General features: G+C 44.6%; 2 protein-coding genes across 5 annotated transcripts in view; one reads left to right on the forward strand and one right to left on the reverse strand.

Annotated features, from left to right (window-relative positions):
* Window positions 1-7,738, reverse strand: part of rbm17 (RNA binding motif protein 17) — a 66,833-nt gene extending 59,095 nt beyond the window's left edge. The window contains exons 1-2 of one of the 2 annotated variants that reach the window (XM_063072748.1): window positions 7,609-7,738; window positions 6,193-6,304 (exon numbers count right to left, since the gene is read on the reverse strand). The gene's annotated coding sequence lies outside the window, so the exon portion shown is untranslated. Of the gene's footprint in view, window positions 1-5,812; window positions 5,950-6,192; window positions 6,305-7,608 lie in introns of those variants that run through there. The other variant, XM_063072749.1, reaches the window with a different exon arrangement.
* echdc3 (enoyl CoA hydratase domain containing 3) lies at window positions 7,696-16,025 on the forward strand. Of its 3 annotated transcripts, none has more exons than XM_063072753.1 (5): window positions 7,696-7,888; window positions 8,982-9,099; window positions 9,885-9,982; window positions 12,264-12,464; window positions 13,570-15,930. In XM_063072753.1, the coding sequence occupies exons 1-5, from the start codon at window positions 7,826-7,828 to the stop codon at window positions 13,900-13,902; spliced, it is 813 nt and encodes a 270-aa protein (XP_062928823.1). In that variant the 5' UTR covers window positions 7,696-7,825; the 3' UTR covers window positions 13,903-15,930. The 3 variants fall into 3 exon arrangements, with proteins under 3 accessions (XP_062928823.1, XP_062928822.1, XP_062928821.1); XM_063072752.1 differs by lacking the exon at window positions 7,696-7,888 and adding an exon at window positions 8,022-8,228 and having other exon boundaries at window positions 8,978-9,099; window positions 13,570-15,919; XM_063072751.1 differs by lacking the exon at window positions 7,696-7,888 and adding an exon at window positions 8,264-8,462 and having other exon boundaries at window positions 8,978-9,099; window positions 13,570-16,025.
* The last annotated feature ends 5,482 nt before the right edge of the window (window positions 16,026-21,507 follow it).

Consider the following 21,507-nt stretch of genomic DNA (forward strand, 5'->3'; position numbering starts at 1 on the left):
TGTTAATGGAAGGACACCACGGAGGAAACAATTGCTCTCCAAAAAAAACATTGCTGCACGTCTCAAGTTTACAGAAGACCACAATGTTTCTGGGACAATGCTCAGTGGACAGATGAGACAAAAGTTGAACTTTTTGGCAGAAACACACACTGCTATGTTTGGAGGAAAAAGGGGACTGCATTCCAACACCAAAACCTCATCCCGTGAAGCATGGTGGAAGGAGCATCATGGTCTGGGGCTGCTTTGCTGCCTCAGGGCCTGGACAACTTGTGAACTTTGAGGAAACAATGAATTCAAATTTGTATCAAGACATCTTACAGGAGAATGTCAGGGTAGCGGTCTGTCCCTGAAGCTTAATCGAAGTTGGATGATGCAATAAGACAATGATCCGAAAAGCAAGAGTAAATCAACAACAGAATGGTTTAAAAAGAAGAAAATTTGTGTTTTGGAATGGCCAAGTCCGAGTCCAGACATCAATCCAATTCAGATATTGTGGCTGTTCATGCAATATATCCCAGAAATATTGACGAATTGAAACAGTTTTGTATGGGGGAATGGTCTAAAATTCCTCCTCGCCGTTACTCAAGTCTGAGCAGCAGCTACAGGAAATATTTGGTGGAGGTTATTACTGCTACAGGAAGTTCTACCAGTTATTAAATACAAGGGTTCACATACTTTTTCCAGCCTGGGCTATGAATAATTAAACGAGTTCAATAAAGACATGAGAAGTACAATTGTTTGTGTATTATTAGTTTAGGCAGATTGTGTTGGTCTATTATTGTGACCTAGATGAAGATCAGACCACATTTTATGAGTAATTAATGCAGAAAACCAAGTAATTGCCAAGGGTTCAGTTTTTCTTGCAACTGTATATACCACCATATACAACCCTGAGATTCATTTTCCTGCAGGCATACTCAACAAATCTATAGAATAATTACTATAACAGGATCAATGAAGGATCAACCAGAGTTCAGAAGACAACAAACTATGCAAATGCAAATATAAATAAGTAGTAATTACTAACAAGAACATGAGATAAAGAGTCCTTAAATTGAGATTATTGGTAGTGAGAACATCTCAATGGATGGGCAAGTGAGTGTAGTTATCCCCTTTGGTTCAAGAACCTGATGGTTGAGGGGTAGAAACTGTTCTTGAACCTGTTGGTGTGAGTCCTGAGTCATCAGGTACCTTCTACCTGATGGCAGCAGAGAGAAAAGAGCACGGCTTGGGTGGTAGGGTTCTACAATGATGGATGTTGCTTTCCTACGACAGCGTTTCATGTAGATCGCTCAATGGTTGCGAGGACTTTACCTGCGATGTACCAGGCTGAATCCACTACCTTTTGCAGGATTTTCTGTTCAAAAGGCATTGGTGTTTGCATACCAGGCTGTGATGCAGCCAGTCAACACACTCTCCACTACATATCTATAGAAGTCTGTCAAAGTTTTTGATGTCATGCTGATTCTCCGCAAACTTCTACGTAAGTAGAGCTGCTGCCGCACGCTCTTCGTAATTGCATTAAATGTGCTGGATCCAGAACAGATTCTCTGAAATAGTAACACCCAGGAATTTAAAGTTGCTGACCCTCTCCACTTCTGATCCTCCGATGAGGACTGGCTCGTGGACCTCTGGTCTCCCTCCACTGAAGTCTACAACCAGCTCCTTGGTCCTGGTGACACTGAGTGACAGGTTGCTGTTATGACACCACTCATCTAAATTTTCAGTCTCGCTCCTGTGTGCTGATCCATCGCCATCTTTGACACAGCCCACAACACTGGTGTCATCAACAAACTTGAATATGGCGTTGGAGCTGTGCTTAGCCACTCAGTCACAGGTGTAAAGCAGGCACAGCAGAGGGCTAAGCGCACAGCCCTGAGGTGCATTTAACTCCTTTGCGATGGTAACTATTTAAGCTCTGGCGACATGTCTTTGCTACCACACTTTTGAAGATGGGTAAGAATCCATGAGGCCCAAAGAATTTGACTCTGTGTCTCCTGAATCGGATTGTGGCTAAAACAGAGCATTTTACTGACCAGATGCATTTAAAAGCGAGAATGTAAAGCTGAGGCTTCATGAAGCATTGGTCAGACCACACTTGGGGTATTCTGAATGGTTTTAGGCTCCTTATCTAAGAAAGGATGTGCTGGCACTGGAGAAGGTCCAGAAGAGATTCACAAGAATGATCCTGAGAATGCAACATAGGTGCCCCCCAGGGTTATGCCCAGAGTTCCCTCCTCTACTCCCTTTATACCCACAACTGTGCTGCCACACACAGCTCCAATCTGCTGATCAAATTTGCAGATGACATGACAACGATCAGCCTTATTTCTAGCGGTGACAAGACAGTTTACAGAGGAGAGGTTGACATGCTGACACAGTGCTGCCAAGTTAACAACATCTCCCTCAATGTCCAAAAAACAAAAGAGCTAATCACGTATTACAGGAGGAATGGAGACTGGCTTGCCCCGTCAGCATCAATGGGACTGCGGTTGAGAGGGTGACTAGTTTCAAGTTCCTCAGTATACACATCACTGAACACATACCCTTGGATTGTACACACTGGCTGTGTGGCAAAAAGAGCACAACAGCATCTCTTCTACCTCAGGCAACTGAAGAAGTTCCGCATGAGCCCCCAATTCCTCAAGACTTCTACAGGGGCACCATTGACAGCATCCTGACTGGCTGTTTCACCACCTGGTACAGGAACTGCACCAACCTTGATTGCTGGTCACTGCAGAGAGTGGTACAGACAGCCCAGCACATCTGTGGATGTGAACTTCCCTCCATTGCGGACATTTACAGTAGCAGGTGTGTAAAGAATGCCTGTAAAATCAGCAGGGGCACCAATCATGCCAACCATAAACTGTTTCAGCTGCTTCCATCTGGCAAACGGTACCACAGCATTAAAGCCAGGACCAACAGGCTACGGGACAGCTTCTTTCTACCAGCCATTAGACTTTTAAATTCACATGTCTGTATATTGCGATGGCGTCATTATGCAAAAATTTTTACTCCTCATCTTGCGGGATGGAAGTTAGATTTAAATAAACTCAAATGAAAGGGTTAATGTATAAAGAGCATTTGATGGTTCTGCACCTGTACTCACTGGAGTTTAAAAGAACATTGTGGGGAGGGGGGATCTCAGTGAAATCGATTGAGTATTGAAAGGCCCCAACACAGTGGACGTGGACTGGGTATTTCCTATAGTGGGGGAATCTACAACCAGAGGGCAGAGTCTCAGAATAGAAGAACGTCCCTTTAGAACAGAGGTGAGGAGGAATTTCTTTAGCCAGAGAGGGGTATATCTGTGGAATTCATTGCCACAAATGGCTGTGGAGACCATGTCATTAAGTACATTCGAAATGGACGTTGATAGTTTCTTGATTAGTAAGGGCATCAAACGTTACAGGGAGACAGCAAAAGAATGGGTGGAGAAAAATGGCAGAGCAGACTCAATGAGCTAACTGGCCTAATTCTGCTCTTATATCTCATGGTCTTATTTGACAACATGTAAAATCTTTGATCACACCTTCATTGATCTGCTAGCCATGTACAATACTATCAATTATCCAATGGAGTCATAAGAAAATGCAGATGCCGGAATCCAGAGCAACAAAACAGCATCTGTGTGGGGGAACTGCCGACATTTTGGGTTCAGACCCTGCATCTCCATTGATTCAATGGTCTTAATGTGTAATCTCAGTCCTAATGCCAGGCTTTGACCTGAAACATCGACAATTCCTTTCCTCCCACAGATGCTGCTCAAGCTACTGAGTTCCTTAAGCAGATAATGCATCACCATCAGTTATCTAATGTTGCTTTAGAAAGTCCACGACAAGTTGAAGGGACTCCCAGTGTGGCTACACAATGCAAACATTAAACATAATCTTATACTTCACAAACACAAGAAAATCTGCAGATGCTGTAAATCCAAAGCAACACACAAACAAAATGCTGGAAGAACTCCTGATGAAGGGCCTCAGCCCGAAATATCAACTGTTTACTCTTTTCCATAAATGCTGCCTGGCCTGCTGAATGCCTCCAGCATTTCGTGTGTGTGGCATAATCTTATACTTCAATGGCAGAGTAACCCAGCAGTTAGCACAACACTTTTCAGCTCCAATGATTAGGGTTCAATTCCCACCGCAGCCCGTAAGGAGTTTGTATGTTCTGTGACTATGTGGTTTTGCAGTGGCTTTCTCTTAAATTCCAAAGACGTACAAGCTAGGGTTAATGAGTTGTGGGCATGCTATGTTGGTACAGGAAGCATGGTGACACTTGTGGGCTGCCCCCAGCAGAGTCTCAGCATGTGTTGTACAGTACTGTGCAAAAATCGCAGGCACATATATATCACTAGGGAGCTTTTGCACAGTACTGTAGTAATTTTATGTATTGCGCTGCACTGCTGACACAAAAAAAATTCATGACATACATGAGTGATGATAAACCTGAGTAGGAAGAGGGCAAGGAGAGGGGAATCATGGTTGGTAAAAAAGGGAGAGGGGAGCACCAGAGAGACATTCTGTAATGATCAATAAACCACTTGTTTGGAAACAAATGACCTTACCTGGTGTCTCAGGGCTGGGTGCGTGTGCACCCGCATCATCCCCCACTTCTGCTCTGCCACCTGTCCCACACCCCTCCATCCTCACCATTCCCAACATCCTTGGTCCTGCCAGATTTACAAAATCACTCTCTTCTTCACATAAACAAATACAATATTGTGCAAAATTCTTAGGCAACCTAGCTATATATATATATATATATATATATATATATATATATATATAAGTCTTTTACACAGTTCTGTATGTCTTGATGTACATGGGACAAATAAAGTGAATCTTTGAAGATTTGAAGATTAAAGATTTTAATCTTTAAATCTGCAGGGAAGTGCAGCTCCTGGAATCTGCTGAAGTGGATGCACTTGTGTTCCAACAGGGCAACCCTCCTTTTCAATGTTTGCACAAACAGGCCAGCCGCACACATGCAGCTGCAACAACAGGCCACTCACAGTGAGCCCACTCTCCAGACTGCCTGGACATTTCGCTGCGAGCCAAGGCATAAGAACTTCAAATGGACCGGCTTACACATAACTCACTGCACCACCCCAGTTTCCCTCAGAGGTATTCTGCTCTCTTCCAAGACCACATAAGAAGAACTACAAGTCAATGCTCAGAACAGCAACGTTCACAACTCAGAACGGGCAGTTCAATGCGGGGCGGGGGTTGCAGTTTGGAGTGGATGGAAATCGTAATTGTGAATAGGAGTGACAGGAATTGGTAATGGGGGGTGACAAGGAGGGTGGGTGGTAATGATGAGGGGCATGAGGAGGCGGGGTAATGAGGTGAGGGGAAGGAGGAGGGTTGGTGTTGGTGAGAGGGATGGGGCAATGACAGAGGGTGACAGGGCAAAGAGGCAATTGGCATGGGGGAGGTAGAGTGAAGGGGGGTTAAAGGGGACGGGTGAGAGTGAGTGATGAGGGAGGGTGGATGGCTAAGGAGAGAGGCAAGGCGATGAGGAGAGAGTCTGAGTGAGTGATAAAAGCGTGGGTTGGGTGGTAAAAGAGTAGTGAGGGAGTGTAGGGCTAGGGTGATGAGGGGATGCTGATGGAAGGTAGGTGTGTGATGGGGGGTAATGAGGAAGGTTAAGGTGGATGATGAAGGAGATGAGGGGGGTGCTACCCACCACAAAACCCGTAACCTCCCTCCCTTCCTAACAGACCCCGCCGCCCGGACTTGGAGTAAACAGCAACCCCGCTCCGCGTTCCCGGTTCCCCCCTCCTCCCGGGGCCCCGTGCTCCGCTCACCCGCGCCTGTCGAGCCGCCACTCGGCTTCCGGCTCCTCGGGTCCCTTCGCATCAACAGTCCGGCCGGAAACCAGCGCGCCAGCTCGCGGATCCGCTCACACAGCACCGCCTGACTTCAGAAGAAACAACGAGTCCCCCCTTTCAGACGCCCAGAGATCTTCCCCGGGACCAGAAGCCCCCCCCCCACACCCATTCTCTTGATGTTATCAGACCTACTGAGTATTTCTAACGCTCCTCCCCCCCACATTGAAATTTGTTCTCCGACCTGTAACTTCCATATCCTACCAGTCAGCATGGTTTTTGGTAATTTAACAGTGGCAGGTACATCACCTGCCTCCATCCAAGGTCCACCTACCTTCAGTTCCAGTTGGTCCACCTACCTTCTGTTCCAGTTGAGGTCACCAGCAGAGCTTATTTCCTTTCTGAATCCGAGGGAATCCAACTTAATCCAGTTGTTCTTCCTGCATGCATCTGCATTTTGTTGGAAACCATCTACAGCCCATACAGATCATTCCAAAACAAGTAATTTAGAGTCAGAAAGTAATATCGCCGACTTGTGTTGTAAACTGCGTATTCTTTGTGGCAGCAGTACAGTTCAAAACATAAGCAAATACTATAAATTACAATAAGAAATATTAAAAAAATAAATAACTAGATCAAAAAGACAGTAAAAGTAGCAAGGTGGTGTTCATGGGTTCATTGCCCATTCAGAAATCTGATGACGAAGGGGAGGAAGATGCTCCTACAATGTTGAGTGTGTGTATTCAAGCTCCTTTATCTATTTATTATAGATTATTATAAATTACTGTGATTGCTCATTTAGTTGGAGACGTAACGTAAAGATTTTTACTCCTCATGTATGTGACGGATGTAAGAAATAAAGTCAATTCAATTCTCTCTGATGGTAGTGATAAGAAGAGGACATTTCCTGGGTGATGGGGATCTTTATGATGGATACCACCTTCTTTTGAAGATGTGCTTGATACTGGGGAGTCTCGTGCTCAAGATGGGGCTGACTGAGGTTGCAACTTGCTTATCCCGATCCTGTCAGAGCGCTCTCCATGGTACATCAGTAGAAATTTGCCAGAGTCTTTGGAGATTCCAAAGTACTTCACTTGCACTTTAAGATAGTACAACTGAAAAGCAACAACAGAGTGCATAGACGGGTAGATATGGACAGGAAAAGTTTAGAGGTGTATGGGCCCAATGCAGACAAATGAGATTAGTTTGGATGAGTATCTTGGTTGGCATAGACCAGATGGGCTGACGGGCTCTGTTCTGTGCTATATGACTCTAACACCTGCTGCAGATGCAAGGTAGCTAATACAAGTTGAAATAAAACAACACCTTCCTTTCAACAGTCCAGAACGTTTTGAGTGCATGCGTACTGGTAACATCACGGCCTGCTATGGAGGCTCCAATGTACAGGATCAAAAGAGGCTGCAGAGGGTTGTAGACCCAATCAGCTCCATTATAGGCACAACCCTCAACACCATCGAGGACGTCTTCAAGGGCCAAAGCCTCAAGAAGGTGGCATCAATCATTAAATATCCTTACCATCTGCGACATGCCCTCTTCTCGTTGCTGCCACCTAGGAAAAACCCACGCTCGATAAGTCTTCCCCTCCTCCATTAGATTTCTGAGTGGTTCATGAACACTATCTCATTATTCCTTCTTTTATTCTACTCATTTTGTAATTGATAGTAATTTTATAATTCTAATGTCAAAATTCACATTTTACAAGTCAATGACAATAAACCTGATCAATTCTGATAAAATCCGATTCTGATTTTCACCATTTCTCAATCTGCAGCACAACTATTGGTGAGAAAGCCTGGTTTTGTGTTTCTAATAACTGATGATCTGCCTTCCTCTTCTTCTGAACAGATCTGTGAGTTTCTTTACTGAGGGAGCAGGTTCATCGTCTGGGTACAGCAGTACTCCTGCAGTGCTGCATTGTACGACTTGGGATGGGATTTACACTGATTTCTGTCTTCTGTTTTACAAACAAGAATGCAGCGACTGAGCCTCAGAGTGCACCGAATAGGTGGTAAACCTGCTGTCAAGCTAATTGGGGTATTTGTTTTTTTTTAAATACTATTGCCATCAGAGTTTGCAAAACTTAACGCGTTAGTGGGATTAATGAGGGGAGGGTGAGAGTGAAGGGTACAATCTGCCCGGGACGGCCCGGCCTGGCCTGGCCTGGCCCTGCAGGAGGAGGAGCCTGAGACCGGGGCCGCGGCAGCGAGCGGGGAGTCGCCGCCGCTGCCATGGAGAGTGTGCGGGCGATGGGCTGGTGGCTGCGGAGGGCGGCGGTAGCGGCCGGTTCCCGGCCCGGGCTGTGGCGGGGGCTTAGTCTGGCCCGAGGAGCGGCCCAGGAACCACTGACCCTCCGCACCCAGCGGGATGGCATTAGGTGAGGGAGAGAGAATAGAATCGGGTCCCTGAGAGAGAGAGAGAAAGGCGGCCCCGGTGAGGAGCGCAAAATGCTGGAGGAACTCAGCAGGCCGGCAGCATCTCTGCAAGAGGACAGTAGACGGTTCGGGCAGCATCTGTGGAGGGAGATACTAAAGAGTCGATGTTTCATGCCGAGGCCATTCTTCAGCACTGGGAAGGAGAGGGGGAAGGAATACAAGCTGGGAGGTGATAGGTAAAGACAGGTGGCTGAGGGGTGTGATGAAGTGAGAAGCTGGGAGGTGGACGATGGAAATGATAAAGGGCTGAAGAAGACGTACAGTAATCTTAATAGGTGAAGAGAGTGGGACATTGGAAGGATGGAAGGGAGGGAGGAGGGGCACCAGGGGGAGGTGAGGAGAAGAGCTAAGAAGGGAGCCAGGGTGGGAAAGGGAAGAGGAGAATTCTTTCAGTAAGATGAAACAGTCAGAAGAACAATCTTTTTCATCAATGCACTCATATATTATGAATTTTTAATAATATGTACTTCATTGATCCCAAGTGGAAATTCGTTTGTTACAGGAGCAACATTTAAAGACACTTGGCAGTGTGCAGGTTTAACTAATAGTAAAGTACAGAGTAATAAAGTACACAATTTACCAATGTGCAATAACTATGAAATAATAAAACAAAGACTATTGTACTATGATGTGTGTTCTCCTGTCGCACAGAGATGAACGGTGCCGTTTAAAAACCATTGCTTCCTTTTAGGAAGATCGTGCTGAATAACCCAAAGAAACGGAATGCCCTCTCGTTGGCTATGCTGGAATCCCTGCACACAGACCTCCTCCACGAAGTAGAAAGCAATGATCTCCGAGTTATAGTTATTTCAGGTAACTTATTGCACTCCTTCCACTCCAAGCATTTCACTGCCTTGTATAGATAAACATGTGCACAACGTTCCAGATGAAGGTTTCACCAGAATCTCATTTAAGTGTAGTAAAATGTCTTCAGAATCAGGCTTATTATCACTAATGTATGCTGTGAAATGTGTGCTTTGTGGCAGCAGAGCAATGTGTAAAACATTACTATAAGAATATATTTTAAAAATAATACAAAGGGAACAACATAGTGAGGTAGTGCTCATGGGTTCATAGACTGTTCAGAAATCTGATGGCAGAGGGGGAAAAGTTCTTCCTAAAATATTGAGCATGTATCTTCAGGCTCCTGGTAACTCCTCACTGATGGCAGGAAAGAAAAGAAGGTGGGCACATCTTTGAGTCAGATCCTCAAGTCCCGCCAACATCCTTGAAATTTTTCTCTGTACCTTTTCAATTTTATTGATATCCTTCCTGTAGGTAGGTGACCAGAACCGCACGCAACACTCCAAATTAGGTCTCACCAACATCTTGTACATCTCCAACATAGCATCCCAACTCCTGTACTCAATATGAAGGCCAGTGTGCTGAAAGCTCGTTTCATGACACTATTTACCTGTGACACCTTCTCAGGGTCTGTGGGAGATCACAGACTGCAGAAGGAAAAGAAGCAATAAATACCCACCCAGTAAAAGAATTTTTAACCTGGGTTATTTTTAGATCTGTTACTGTTTACTGTAAATGCAATGTTGATATTGTAATTGTGAGCAAGTCTGATACTGTGATTTATGTGTGCACAGCTGAAGGACCTGTGTTTTCATCTGGCCACGATCTTAAGGAGCTGACCTCAGCGCAAGGAGGGGATCATCATGTCCGGGTGTTTACACTCTGCAGTGAAGTAAGCTCATCAACTTAAATCCAGGCTGGGTAACAACTGAAGTACCAGAATCAGGTTTCTGATCACTGACTTATGTCATGAAACTTGCTGTTTTTGTGGCAGCAGTACAGTGCAAGGCAGAAAATATACTACAAGTTACAATAAGAAATATATACAGTACTGCACAAAAGTCTTAGGCACATACACTATATAGCTATATGGCTGTTTGTCAACGTGGAGCGGAGGGCAAGTTTGTAAATCTGCGGGAGGAAAGGATGCTGGGAATGGCGAGGGTGGAGCATTGTGGGACAGATGGCAGATGGAGTGCTGGAGCAGGAGGTGGTGTGGGTGCAGACACACCCAGCCCTGCAACAGCAGGCAAGGGCATTTGATTTCAAACAATTGATTCACTGATCATTACAGAATGTCTCCCTGGTGCTTCCCACTCCCTCCCCTCTCCCTTTCCCTTTTCCCAACCATAATTCCCCTTTCCCACTCTCAGTCCACAACAGAGACTCATATCAGAATTAGGTTTATCATCACTCACATATGTCATGAAATTTGTTTTTTTTTGTTGTGGCAGCATTTACAGTGCAATATATAAAATTACTACAGTACTCTGCACCCTAGCTCTCTCTCTGTCTATGTGTATGTGTGTGTGTGTTATTTATATATATATATATATATGACTTCTGCACAATACTGTATACCGTGTATTTGTATATTTAAAAATAAGTACTGCAAATATAGTGAGGGAATGGTTATGGGTTCATTGACTATTCAGAAATCTGATGGTGGAGGAAGAAACTGTTCCTAAAACATTGAGTGTGTGTCTTCAGGCTCCTGTCCCACCCCTCTCTGATGGTAGTAATGAGAAGAGGGATCTCGTGGGTGATGGGGTTTCTTAATGATGGAAGCCGCCTTTTTGAGGCATCATCTTTGAAGATGTCCTCGATGCTGGGGAGGCTTTTACGCATGATGGATCTGGCTGAGTTTATGGCCCTCTGCAGCTTTTTCTGATCCTGTGCGGTTATCCCCTCATGTCAGACGGGGAGTCAGAACACTCTCCTTGGTACATCTGCAGAAATTTGCTAGAGTCTTCAGTAGCATATTTCAGTCTGAAATAAAATCCAGTTTGAAATAAAAACAAGACTGGATTTCCAAACTGTTTTCCAGATTGTATAATAACAAAAATTTGTATTTGTTTTCAACAGAGGAAAATGCCTCTAGGTACTTTATAGGAGCATTCGCAAACAAATGATTCCAGGTGGCTAAAAAAGATGGGACAATTGCAAAAGTTTGATCATGGAGTTAGCTTCACAATGCATCCTGTTCCTTTCTTTCATTTCTCTCCAATGTCAAGTGAGCTTGAACACTCATTGGCCCTTGGCTCTCTTCCCGCCACTGCCTTCGGGAAGGAGATTCAGGAGCCTTGGGTCCCACACCACTCGGTTCAGGAACAGTTACTACCCTACGGCCACCAGGCTCCTGAACCGGTACATCAATGTTGAGTGTATTTTCATTCGCACAATTACATGTATGCAGATGTGCAATGAAAAACTCACAGCACATCACAGGCACATGGCATCAGATAAACAACATTCACAAGGAAAATACAAATTATACACAAGTTATACACAACTTTAATAAAAGTCCAGTTTTAGTTCAAAGTGATCAGAGTGCTCATAGTATTGCTAAACTGTAGTGATTAGGGTCCTACTGGTTGGTTCAAGACTGAATGCCTGTCCCTGAACTTAGTTGTGTTGGACTCCTGCCCAATGGTAGCAGGGCATTCAGAAGCTAAACCAGTAAGACCCCAGCAAGCAGGACAGGACTTGGTTGTGATGTCCTTATTGCACAATTGCCTGGTGGGATTCACTGAGTGCTTGGGATAGGAGACAAAGAGCAATCACTAACCGTGAAACAGTCAGGCAATTCCATGTAACGTGTATACAGTTATCACAGCAGATGGCTGTGGAGGTAGAGTCATTGGGTCTATTTAAAGGGAGGTTCATAGGTTCCTGATTAGTTAGTGAGTCAAAGGTTATAGGGAGAAGGCAGGAGAATGGGTTGAGAGGAATAATAAATTAGTCATGACAGAATGATGGAGGAAATGGCCCAATTTTATTCCTATGTCTTATGGTCTAATACTTTGTAATACAGTAAATGTACTTTAAATTTTGAGCCTGAGGAAACAGGGCATGTGCGAAGGGTGAAAGTTTCTGGGAAGGATCTCAGGGTAAGAAAGTTCCTAAATTAAATCTGCAGAGAGCTATGCTGACCACCTTTTCTCTGACCGTAGGTGATGACCCTGCTTCAGGATATCCCGGTGCCGGTCATTGCTAAGGTTAACGGGCTGGCCACAGCGGCTGGCTGCCAGCTCGTGGCAAGTTGCGACCTTGCCGTGGTGTCAGACAGGTCGAAGTTTGCCACGCCGGGAGTCAACGTCGGGCTGTTCTGCTCTACCCCGGCCGTGGCAGTGGGGCGATCGGTGCCTCGGAAGGTGCGTTGCTGTTGTGCTTCAGCTGGTTGCCATTCCTGTAAGCGGTTAACTGGAATGATTGGCACTGCAGAAGGCTTATGAGGCCAGCTCTGTGTTCCCCACAGTTGTAGAGTTTCAAACCACGGAAAAAGTCCCTCTACAAACTTTTCCGAGTTGGTCCCATTTGCCTGCATTTCATCCGTAGCCCTCCAAAGCTTTTCAATGTGGGCCGAGGGCTTGTTCCTCTCCTGTACCTACTCTATATTCCTCTGTCTTCATCCACATACCTGTCCAAATATTTTTTAAACATGAACACTATTTTTTAGTACAGTACAGGCCCTTTAGCCCACAATGTACCAACCTTTTACCCTACTATAAGATCATTCTCATGCTTTCCTCCCACATAGTCCTCTATTTCTCTATCATTCATGTGCCTATCTTAGAGACTCTTAAATGTCCCCAGTGTATCTGCCTCTACCATCACTCCGGCAGTGTGCTCCAAATACCCACCTCTGTGTTTTAAGCAAAACTACCTCTGACATCTCCCCTATACTTTCCTCCAATCACCTTAAAATTATGCCCCCTCATATTAGCCGTTTCAACTCTGGGAATAGGTCTGTCTGTCCACTCTATGTATGCTTCTTATCATCTTGTACACCTCTATCAAGTCACCTTTCATATTCCTTTGCTCCAAAGAGAAAAGGCCAAACTTGCTCAATCTATCCACATAAGACATGCTCTAATAGGTACGGACCTCCTTCTCTCTCTTTCCCGGTCCACTGCCCTCTCCTATCAGATTCCTTCTTTTGCCCTTTACCTTTTCCACCTATCACCTCCCCGTTTCTTACTTCAAGTCCCCCTCCCCCAACCACCCACCTTCCCCCTCACCTCTCACCTGTCACCTTTTACCCTCCCTTCCTCCCACCTTCTTATTCTGGCTTCTGCCCCAGTCCTGATGAAAGGTCTCCGCCTGAAACATCAACGATTTATTCCCCTTCATGGATGTTGCCTGACTTGCTGAGTTCCCCCCGTTGTGTGTGTCGCTAGAGATGAAAATAGTCTTTTATAGAATTTACTATCTTTCTTTTGTGGAAATAAGGCTTTGATTTGCTGCTTTTTGACATAGGTTGCCTTAGAAATGCTGTTTACAGGAGAGCCCATTTCCGCCCAGGAGGCGCTGCAGCACGGTCTGGTGAGCAGAGTGGTGCCCGAGGACAAGTTGGACGAAGAGACCATTAAGATTGCCCGCAGAATCTGTGAAACCAGCAGGTCTGTGGTTGCACTGGGGAAAGCTACGTTCTACAAGCAAATGGCTCAGGATCGAAACAAGGCGTATCAGATTGCTTCACAAATCATGGTGCAGAACTTAGCACTGAAAGATGGGCAGGAAGGGATCGAAGCCTTCCTACAGAAGAAGAAACCTGTCTGGTCACATTCTACGGAAAGGGCGCACGAATAAGCTTGTTTGGTATTTAAGTACATGCAGTGATCTGTTGACTATTTAACACCAAGATTCAGAATCATAATCAGGTTTATAATCAATGACATACACCCAGTGGCCGCTTTATTTTTTGTCCTGGGCCTTCTGAAGTGGCCACTGAGTGCATGTTCGTAGCCTTCTGCTGCTGTAGCCCATCCACTTCAAAGTTCGACATGTCCATTCAGAGATGCTCTTCCGCCCACACCACTGGTCTAATGGGTGGTTATTTGAGCGAGTTACCGTTGCCTTCCTGTCAGTTTGAACCTGTGTGGACATACTCCTCTGATCTGTCTTTTGCCCACAGATCAGTTTCTGTTATTCGCGCCATTCTCTGCAAACCCTAGAGACCGCTGTGCATGAAAATCCCAGGAGATTAGCATCTCTGAGATACTCAGACTACCCCATCTGGCACCAACAATCATCCACGGTCAAAGTCACTCAGATCACATTTCTGATGTCTGGGCTGAATAACAACTGAACCTCTTGACCATGTCTGCATGCTTTAATACATTGAGTTGCTGCCACCTGATTGGCTGATTAGATATGTTCATTAACAAGCAGGTGTACTTAATAAAATGGTCCTCAGTGAATATTATAATAATTATAATTTATTAGAACTATATAAGGTAGTTTATTGACCATTATGCAGCAGTATAGTTCAATACATCAAAAAACCATCTTTTTACTACTAAAACTCTCATACTCCTGTCTGTCTGTTTGTGACCTCCAATTAGCGCAAACAGTGCATTACAGCGGCACTTTTCTTGGCTCAATTGAATTAAAATGCACTAACTTACAGAATGCAGGCAAAGTTCAGGGTTATATATTCCTATAAAATTGCTCATTCGCCAAAAATCGACAGGCTCGCTTTCACCCGAAACCCGATCAGCCATCATGGAAATCGGGACGCGACAGCCTGAGGCATGCACACGGCCAGCCTCAGCAGCGACACCTACAGGAGCAAAAGGGCAGGGCAGCTCTATTTGGGTAGCAGGTGAAAGGACTGCACATCTCCAGAATGACAACAAGAGGCACGAGGGTGGCAGATAAACCAGAAATGATGCCATCAAAAGTGTCCTTCGTTAAATGAGGAGGAGCTATATTTGCTTTGCTACGCATCGTTCTTCTTTAATAAACTGAGGTTTTCTACTTCAGTTTCCAAAGCAAAGCGATACCAATAGCATTCAGGAAAATTTAATGTTCATTCTGGTCACATCAGGCTGCGCTACCCTTCTCTCAAAGGGTGCCCCAGCAGGTCACCCTGTTGTCTAGTAAGAAACATAAACTACATAAATAAGTAGTACAAAATGAGATAGTGTTCATGGGTTCATATTCCAGGTTTTGTAAACAGCTGACGTGAAATCTAAATATAGAAAGCACAATCGGTTTATTATCAGTGAATTACATGATGTGAAATTTGTTTTGCAGTAGCAGTACAGTGTAAGACATAAAATGAATGTAAGTTACAAAATAAAGGTTAGTTTTATTTACCGCATGTACTTTGAAGCATACAGTGAAATGCGTTGTTTCTGTCAGTGACCAATGTGTTGGGGGTAGCCTGCAGTTGTTGCCCTGCTCCAGCACCAAGCCGCGTGCATCTTTGGAATGTGGGAGGAAACCAGAGCACCTGGAGGAAACCCATCTGGCCTGGGGCGAACGCACAAACTTGTTACGGAGCTCGGTGGGACTTGAGGCCGCTAATTGCCGGCGCCGTGGAGCTATGCTACCGTGATGGGGCTGGCTGAGTCTACAACCCTCATGCCAACCTGGGCACTGGAGCCTCCATCCCAGACGGAGATGCTACCAGTCAGAATGCTCTCTGCCATACATTAGCAGAAGTTTGCTGGTATCTTTGGTAATATGCCAGATCTCCTCAGAATCCTATCAAAGTAGAGCTGCTGGTGTGCCTTCTTTACGATGGCATCAATATATTGGCTACAGACTTCCAATCAGGAAAGCATCTTCCCATTATCTCTGCCTCCTGTCACCAATCAGTGTCTTGAAACACATAACATTGTAAGATGGCTTGGGAAGGTAGATGTCTGAGGGAGATTTCCCCTGGTAGGGATTTCAGAATCAGGTTTGTTACAACTGACATATGTGAAATGTGTTGTTTTGTGGCTGCAATACAGTGCAATACACAAAACTTGCTGTAAATTTCAATAAGAATATATAAACAAATAAATAATGCAAATAGAAAGCAAGATAGTGCTCATGGGTTCATGGATGTTTGGAAGTCTGATGGGGGAAGGGAAAGAAGCCATTCCTAAATGCAGAGTCACACTGGTAGCAATCAGGGCATGTCCCGGATGGTGAGGGTGCTGGATGATGGATGCCACCTTCTTGAGGCATTGCCTTTTGAAGATGGCCTCAGTGGTGGGGAGGCTGGTGCCAGTGACGGAGCTGGCTACAACCCCTTTGCAGCTTTTTCTGATCTTGTGCAATGACGACTCCATACCGGACACTGATACAACCATTCAGAATGCTTTCCACGGTAAATCTGCAGAAATCTGAGCGTGCTCTGCACTTGTACCACTCTCTGAGTGAAGAAGTTCCACTCAGGTCCCCCTTAACGATTTCACCTTTCACCCCTAACCTATGACCTCCAGTTCTAATCATACTCTACCTCAGTGGAAAAAAAACCTACTTGCATTTACCCCATCTATACCCCTCAAAACTGTGTATACCTCTATCAAATCTCCACTCATTCTCCTACATTCCAGGGAATGAAGTCCTAACTTATTCAACCACACTCAAGTCCTGGCAGCAATCATGTAAATGTTGTAGAACACGGAACAGTATAGCACAGCAACAGCCGCTTCGGCCCATAATGTTGTGGTAGACTAATTAGTAATCAAATGGCAAACTAAACCAATCCCCTCTGCCTAGGCAACGTATATATCCTTCCATTTTCCTCACTTTCATGTGCCTTTCTGAATGTTTCTTAGAAGTCCCTAATGTATCTGCTTCTCCCACCACCCCGGCACCACTCTCTGTGTAAAAAAAAACTTGCCCTTCACATGTCCTTTGAACTTACACCACCCTCCCCCCACCATCTTAAATGCAAGCCCTCTGGCATTAGACCTTTCAAGCCTGGGATATAGACACTGTCCATCTATGCCTCATAACCTTACAAACCTCTATCAGATCTCCCCTTAGCCTCCAAAGCCCCAGAGAAAACAAAGTGTTTGTTCAACCTCTTGTTACTGCATATGCCCTCTAACCCAGGAAACATGCTGGTAAACATCTTCTGCACCCTCTGTCACTGATTAACCATTCTAGTTAGGCCCACCGGCAGTGGTTGCTCGCCTTGTCAGGTGCACACGTGTACGTACACGTGTGTAATTGTGTATGCCGTGGCCAGGCCGGTGTGCAGGTGTGCATATTCATGTGTGTGATTACACTTTTTTCAAGGAACAACTTTATTCGCCATACAGTATATATTTATGTGTATCAGAATCAGGTTTGTTATCACCGGCATGTGCCATGGAATATGTTAACTTAGCAGCAGCAGTTCAATGCAACATATGATAATACAGAAAAAATAAATAAGTCAATCAATTATGGTAAGTGTGTATATATATATATATACACGTATATTAAATAGATTAAAAAAGTGCAAAAATAGAAATAATTTTTTTTTCAAAAAGTGAGGTAGTGTTCATGGGTTCAATGTCCATTTAGCCATCGGATTGCAGAAGGGAAGAAGCTGTTCCTGAATCACTGAGTGTGTGCCTTCAGGGTTCTGTCCCTCCTTCCTGATGGTAACAATGAGAAGGGGGCATGTCCTGGGTGATGGGGGTCCTTAATAATGGATACTGCCTTTCTGAGGCACCGCTCCTTGAAGAATTCTTGGATAATACGAAAGCTAGTACCTTCGATGGAGCTGACTAATTTCATGACTTTATGCAGCTTCTCTCAGACCTATGCAGTAGCCCCCCCAGACATTGATGCAGTCCATCAAAATGCTCTCCACAGTACATCTATAGCAGTTTTTGAGTGTTTTAGTTGACTAACCAAATCTCTTCAAACTCCTAATGAAATACGGCCGCTGTCTTCTATATAGCTCCATCAATGTCGGGACCAGATTAGATCCTCAGAGATCTTGACACCCAGGAACTTGAAATTGCTCACTCTCTCCACTTCTGTTCCCTCTATGAGGATGTATTAGGAATTTGCTGTAGTGTGTTGGTCAGGCTCTTTGAATGCAGAGTGGAGGTATAGACACAGGCCTAGACTCTGGCCTGTTATCCAAATCCTCCACATCACTAGTATTGCCAAGTCCTAATCTGAATCCTAACATACTTTGTCCCCAAAATCTAAAAAAACTAAAAACTAACTAATCCCCCCACAGATGCAGCTTGACCCACTGAGCTGTGCCAGCAGTTTGTTTCTTGCCAAAGATGTGAGCACCTCCTGTCTTTTATCTTTCCTCCCTCGCTCGAAGAACAACCCCAACTTCTCCAGCCATCTCTGGGGTTGAAACTTCTCATCTGTGAAACCTTTCTAGTAAATGGTTCCTGCACTTTCCAGCGCACTAGGCGTAAAAATATTTCCTTTATCTAAGATCTCAGCTTGAGTTCCAGTGCTTGCACTGCAAATGGTTTGGATGCTCCTGAGCTACATTATAAACCTTCTATTGCAGCATTGTCAAGTAAAGTCTTTTACTGTCATGTGTGCAAGTATGTTGAGGTGCAGGGACAATAGAGAACTTGTTTGCAGCAGTATCACAGGCATGTAGGTACAGACAACACACAGAATATAAATTATACCTAAATCATAGCAGACAATGAATGGAAAAGTGGGCTGTGAAACAAGAGAGTAGTACAAGATCAAAACACATTGATCTGATTATACTTGTGTTCCCTACTCTTTGGTATGCTCTTCAATGCATATTGTTCCAAGTGCCTTTAGAAATCAAATGAAGACACAAGACACTGCAAATCCCAGAAATATGGAGCAATATATAAAGGAGGTGGAAGAACTCAGCGGGTCAGGCAGCATCTGCGGAGAGGAATAAATAGCAGCTAACTTAAAATGCTGGAAGAACTCAGCAAGTCAGGCAGCACCTACAGAGGGGAATAAACAGTGATTGGTCCTTCATCAGGACTGGAAAGAAACGAGGCAGAAAACCAAAATAAGGAGGAGGCAAAGGAGTACAGGCTTCCTTTCCAGTCCTGACAAGGTGACGCACACAAACTTGAGACTACAATACGTTTCCATTACATTCTGTGAGCAGAACAGGTTCAGATAGGGAATGACAAGATCAAACAATGTTGAGGTTAGACTGAGTCAGATCTTTTGTGATTCTACAAACCTGGCCATGCCCAGCTAATGAATAGGAACCATTCTTACAGACATTCTTAAGTCTATTTTGTCTGTGAGTCAGAAAATACAGTACACAAAAAAACACAATGTGGTAACCATACCTACACAGTATTATACTAAATAACACCGCAAGCACATAAGAGAGTAATACCCTGTCTGGTCTTGGGGACTTCCTGTCCTAATGTTTTTCTGAAGTTCTGGCACATCCTTTTTCTTAACATCAACGTGTTTACCTTACCAACCTGTTTTACAATGTCCTCACAACTGCCAAGGTCTCTCTCCCTGGTGAATATTGAAGCAAAGTATTCATTTAGGACCTCCCCTACCTCCTCAGAGTTAATTCTGATTGTCTTCTTAATGTGCTAATGTCTTGTTTTGAAATTTTTTTTTTCTCCAATGTCTTGTACAATTTATATTCCGTATGTTGTCTGAGCCTACCTGCCTGTGATTTGCTGCAAGCAAGTTTTGCATTGCACTTGTACTTCACTGTTCCTGTGCACATGGCAAGAAACTCAATTCGACATAAGATATTAAGAAAGAGGATGTGCTGGAGCTTTTGAAAAGCATCAAGTTGGGTAAGTTGCCGGGACCGGATGAGATGCACCCCAGGCTACTGTGGGAAGTGAGAGAGGAGATTGCTGATCCTCTGGCGATGATCTTTGCATCATCAATGGGGACGGGAGAGGTTCCGGAGGATTGGAGGGTTGCGGATGTTGTTCCCTTATTCAAGAAAAGGAGTGGAGATAGCCCAGGAAATTATAGACCAGTGAGTCTTACTTCAGTGGTTGGTAAGTTGATGGGGAAGATCCTGAGAGGCAGGATTTATGAACATTTGGAGAGGCATAATATGATTAAGAATAGTCATCATTGTTTTGTCAAGGGCAGGTCATGCCTTACAAGCCTGATTGAATTTTTTGAGGATGTGACTAAACACATTGATGAAGGAAGAGCAGTAGATGTAGTGTATATGGATTTCAGCAAGGCACTTGATAAGGTACCCCATCGAAGACTTATTGAGAAAGTAAGGAGGCATGGGATCCAAGGGGACATTGCTTTGTGGATCCAGAACTGGCTTGCCCACAGAAGGCAAAGAGTGGTTGTAGATGGGTCATATTCTGCATGGAGGTCAGTGACCAGTGGTGTGCCTCAGGGATCTGTTCTGGGACCCTTACACTTCGTGATTTTTATAAATGACCTGGATGAAGAAGTGGAGGGATGGGTTAGTAAGTTTGCTGATGACACATAAGTTGGGGGTGTTGTGGATAGTGTGGAGGGCTGTCAGAGGTTACAGCAGGACATTGATAGGATGCAAAACTGGGCTGAGAAGTGGCAGATGGAGTTCAACCCAGATAAGTGTGAGGTGGTTCATTTTGGTAGGTCAAATATGATGGCAGAATATAGTATTAATGGTAAGGCTCTTGGCAGAGTGGAGGATCAGAGGGATCTTGGGGTACGAGTCCATAGGACGCTCAAAGCAGATGCGCAGATTGACTCTGTGGTTAAGTAGGCATACGGTGTATTGGCGTTCATTAATCATGGAATTGAATTTAGGAGCCGAGAGGTAATGTTGCAGCTATATAGGACCCTGGTCAGACCCCACTTGGAGTACTGTACTCAGTTCTCGTTGCCTCACTACAGGAAGGATGTGGAACCCATAGAAAGGGTGCAGAGGAGGTTTACAAGGATGTTGCCTGGAATGGGGAGCATGCCTTATGAAAACAGGTTGAGTGAATTTGGCCTTTTCTCCTTGGAGTGACGGAGGATGAAAGGTGACCTGACAGAGGTATATAAGATGATGAGAGGTATTGATCGTGTGGATAGTCAGAGGCTTTTTCCCAGGGCTGAAATGGTTGCCACAAGAGAACACAGGTTTAAGGTGCTGGGGAGTAGGTACAGAGGAGATGTCAGGGGTAAGTTTTTTATGCAGAGAGTGGTGAGTGCATGGAATGGGCTGCCGGCAACGGTGGTGGAGGAGGATACGATAGGGTCTTTTAAGAGACTTTTGGATAGGTACATGAAGCTTAGAAAAATAGAGAGCTATGGGTAAGCCTAGTAATTTCTAAGGTAGGGACATGCTTGGCACAACCTTGCGGGCCAAAGGGCCTGTATTGTGTTGTAGGTTTTCGATGTTTCTATAAGCTTCTGCTCAGCCCAGAATGTCCTGTAGGCTTTTCCGCCTCATCCTTGAAGATTAACCAAACCATTCAATAAACCTTCCTAACTGGCCTGAACTTGATAAACACTAGAGATTCAGCA

This window comes from Mobula hypostoma, chromosome 20, assembly GCF_963921235.1.
Source record: "Mobula hypostoma chromosome 20, sMobHyp1.1, whole genome shotgun sequence".
Taxonomy (NCBI): Eukaryota; Metazoa; Chordata; class Chondrichthyes; order Myliobatiformes; family Myliobatidae; genus Mobula; species Mobula hypostoma.

Excerpts from the sequence above, each read along its gene's own strand:
- echdc3 (XM_063072751.1), top strand. The coding sequence starts at position 8,299 with ATGCTGGAGGAACTCAGCAGGCCGGCAGCATCTCTGCAAGAGGACAGT. Across the intron at positions 9,100-9,884 it reads CCGAGTTATAGTTATTTCAG|CTGAAGGACCTGTGTTTTCA; the intron begins GTAACTTATTGC and ends ATGTGTGCACAG. Across the intron at positions 9,983-12,263 it reads TGTTTACACTCTGCAGTGAA|GTGATGACCCTGCTTCAGGA; the intron begins GTAAGCTCATCA and ends CTCTGACCGTAG.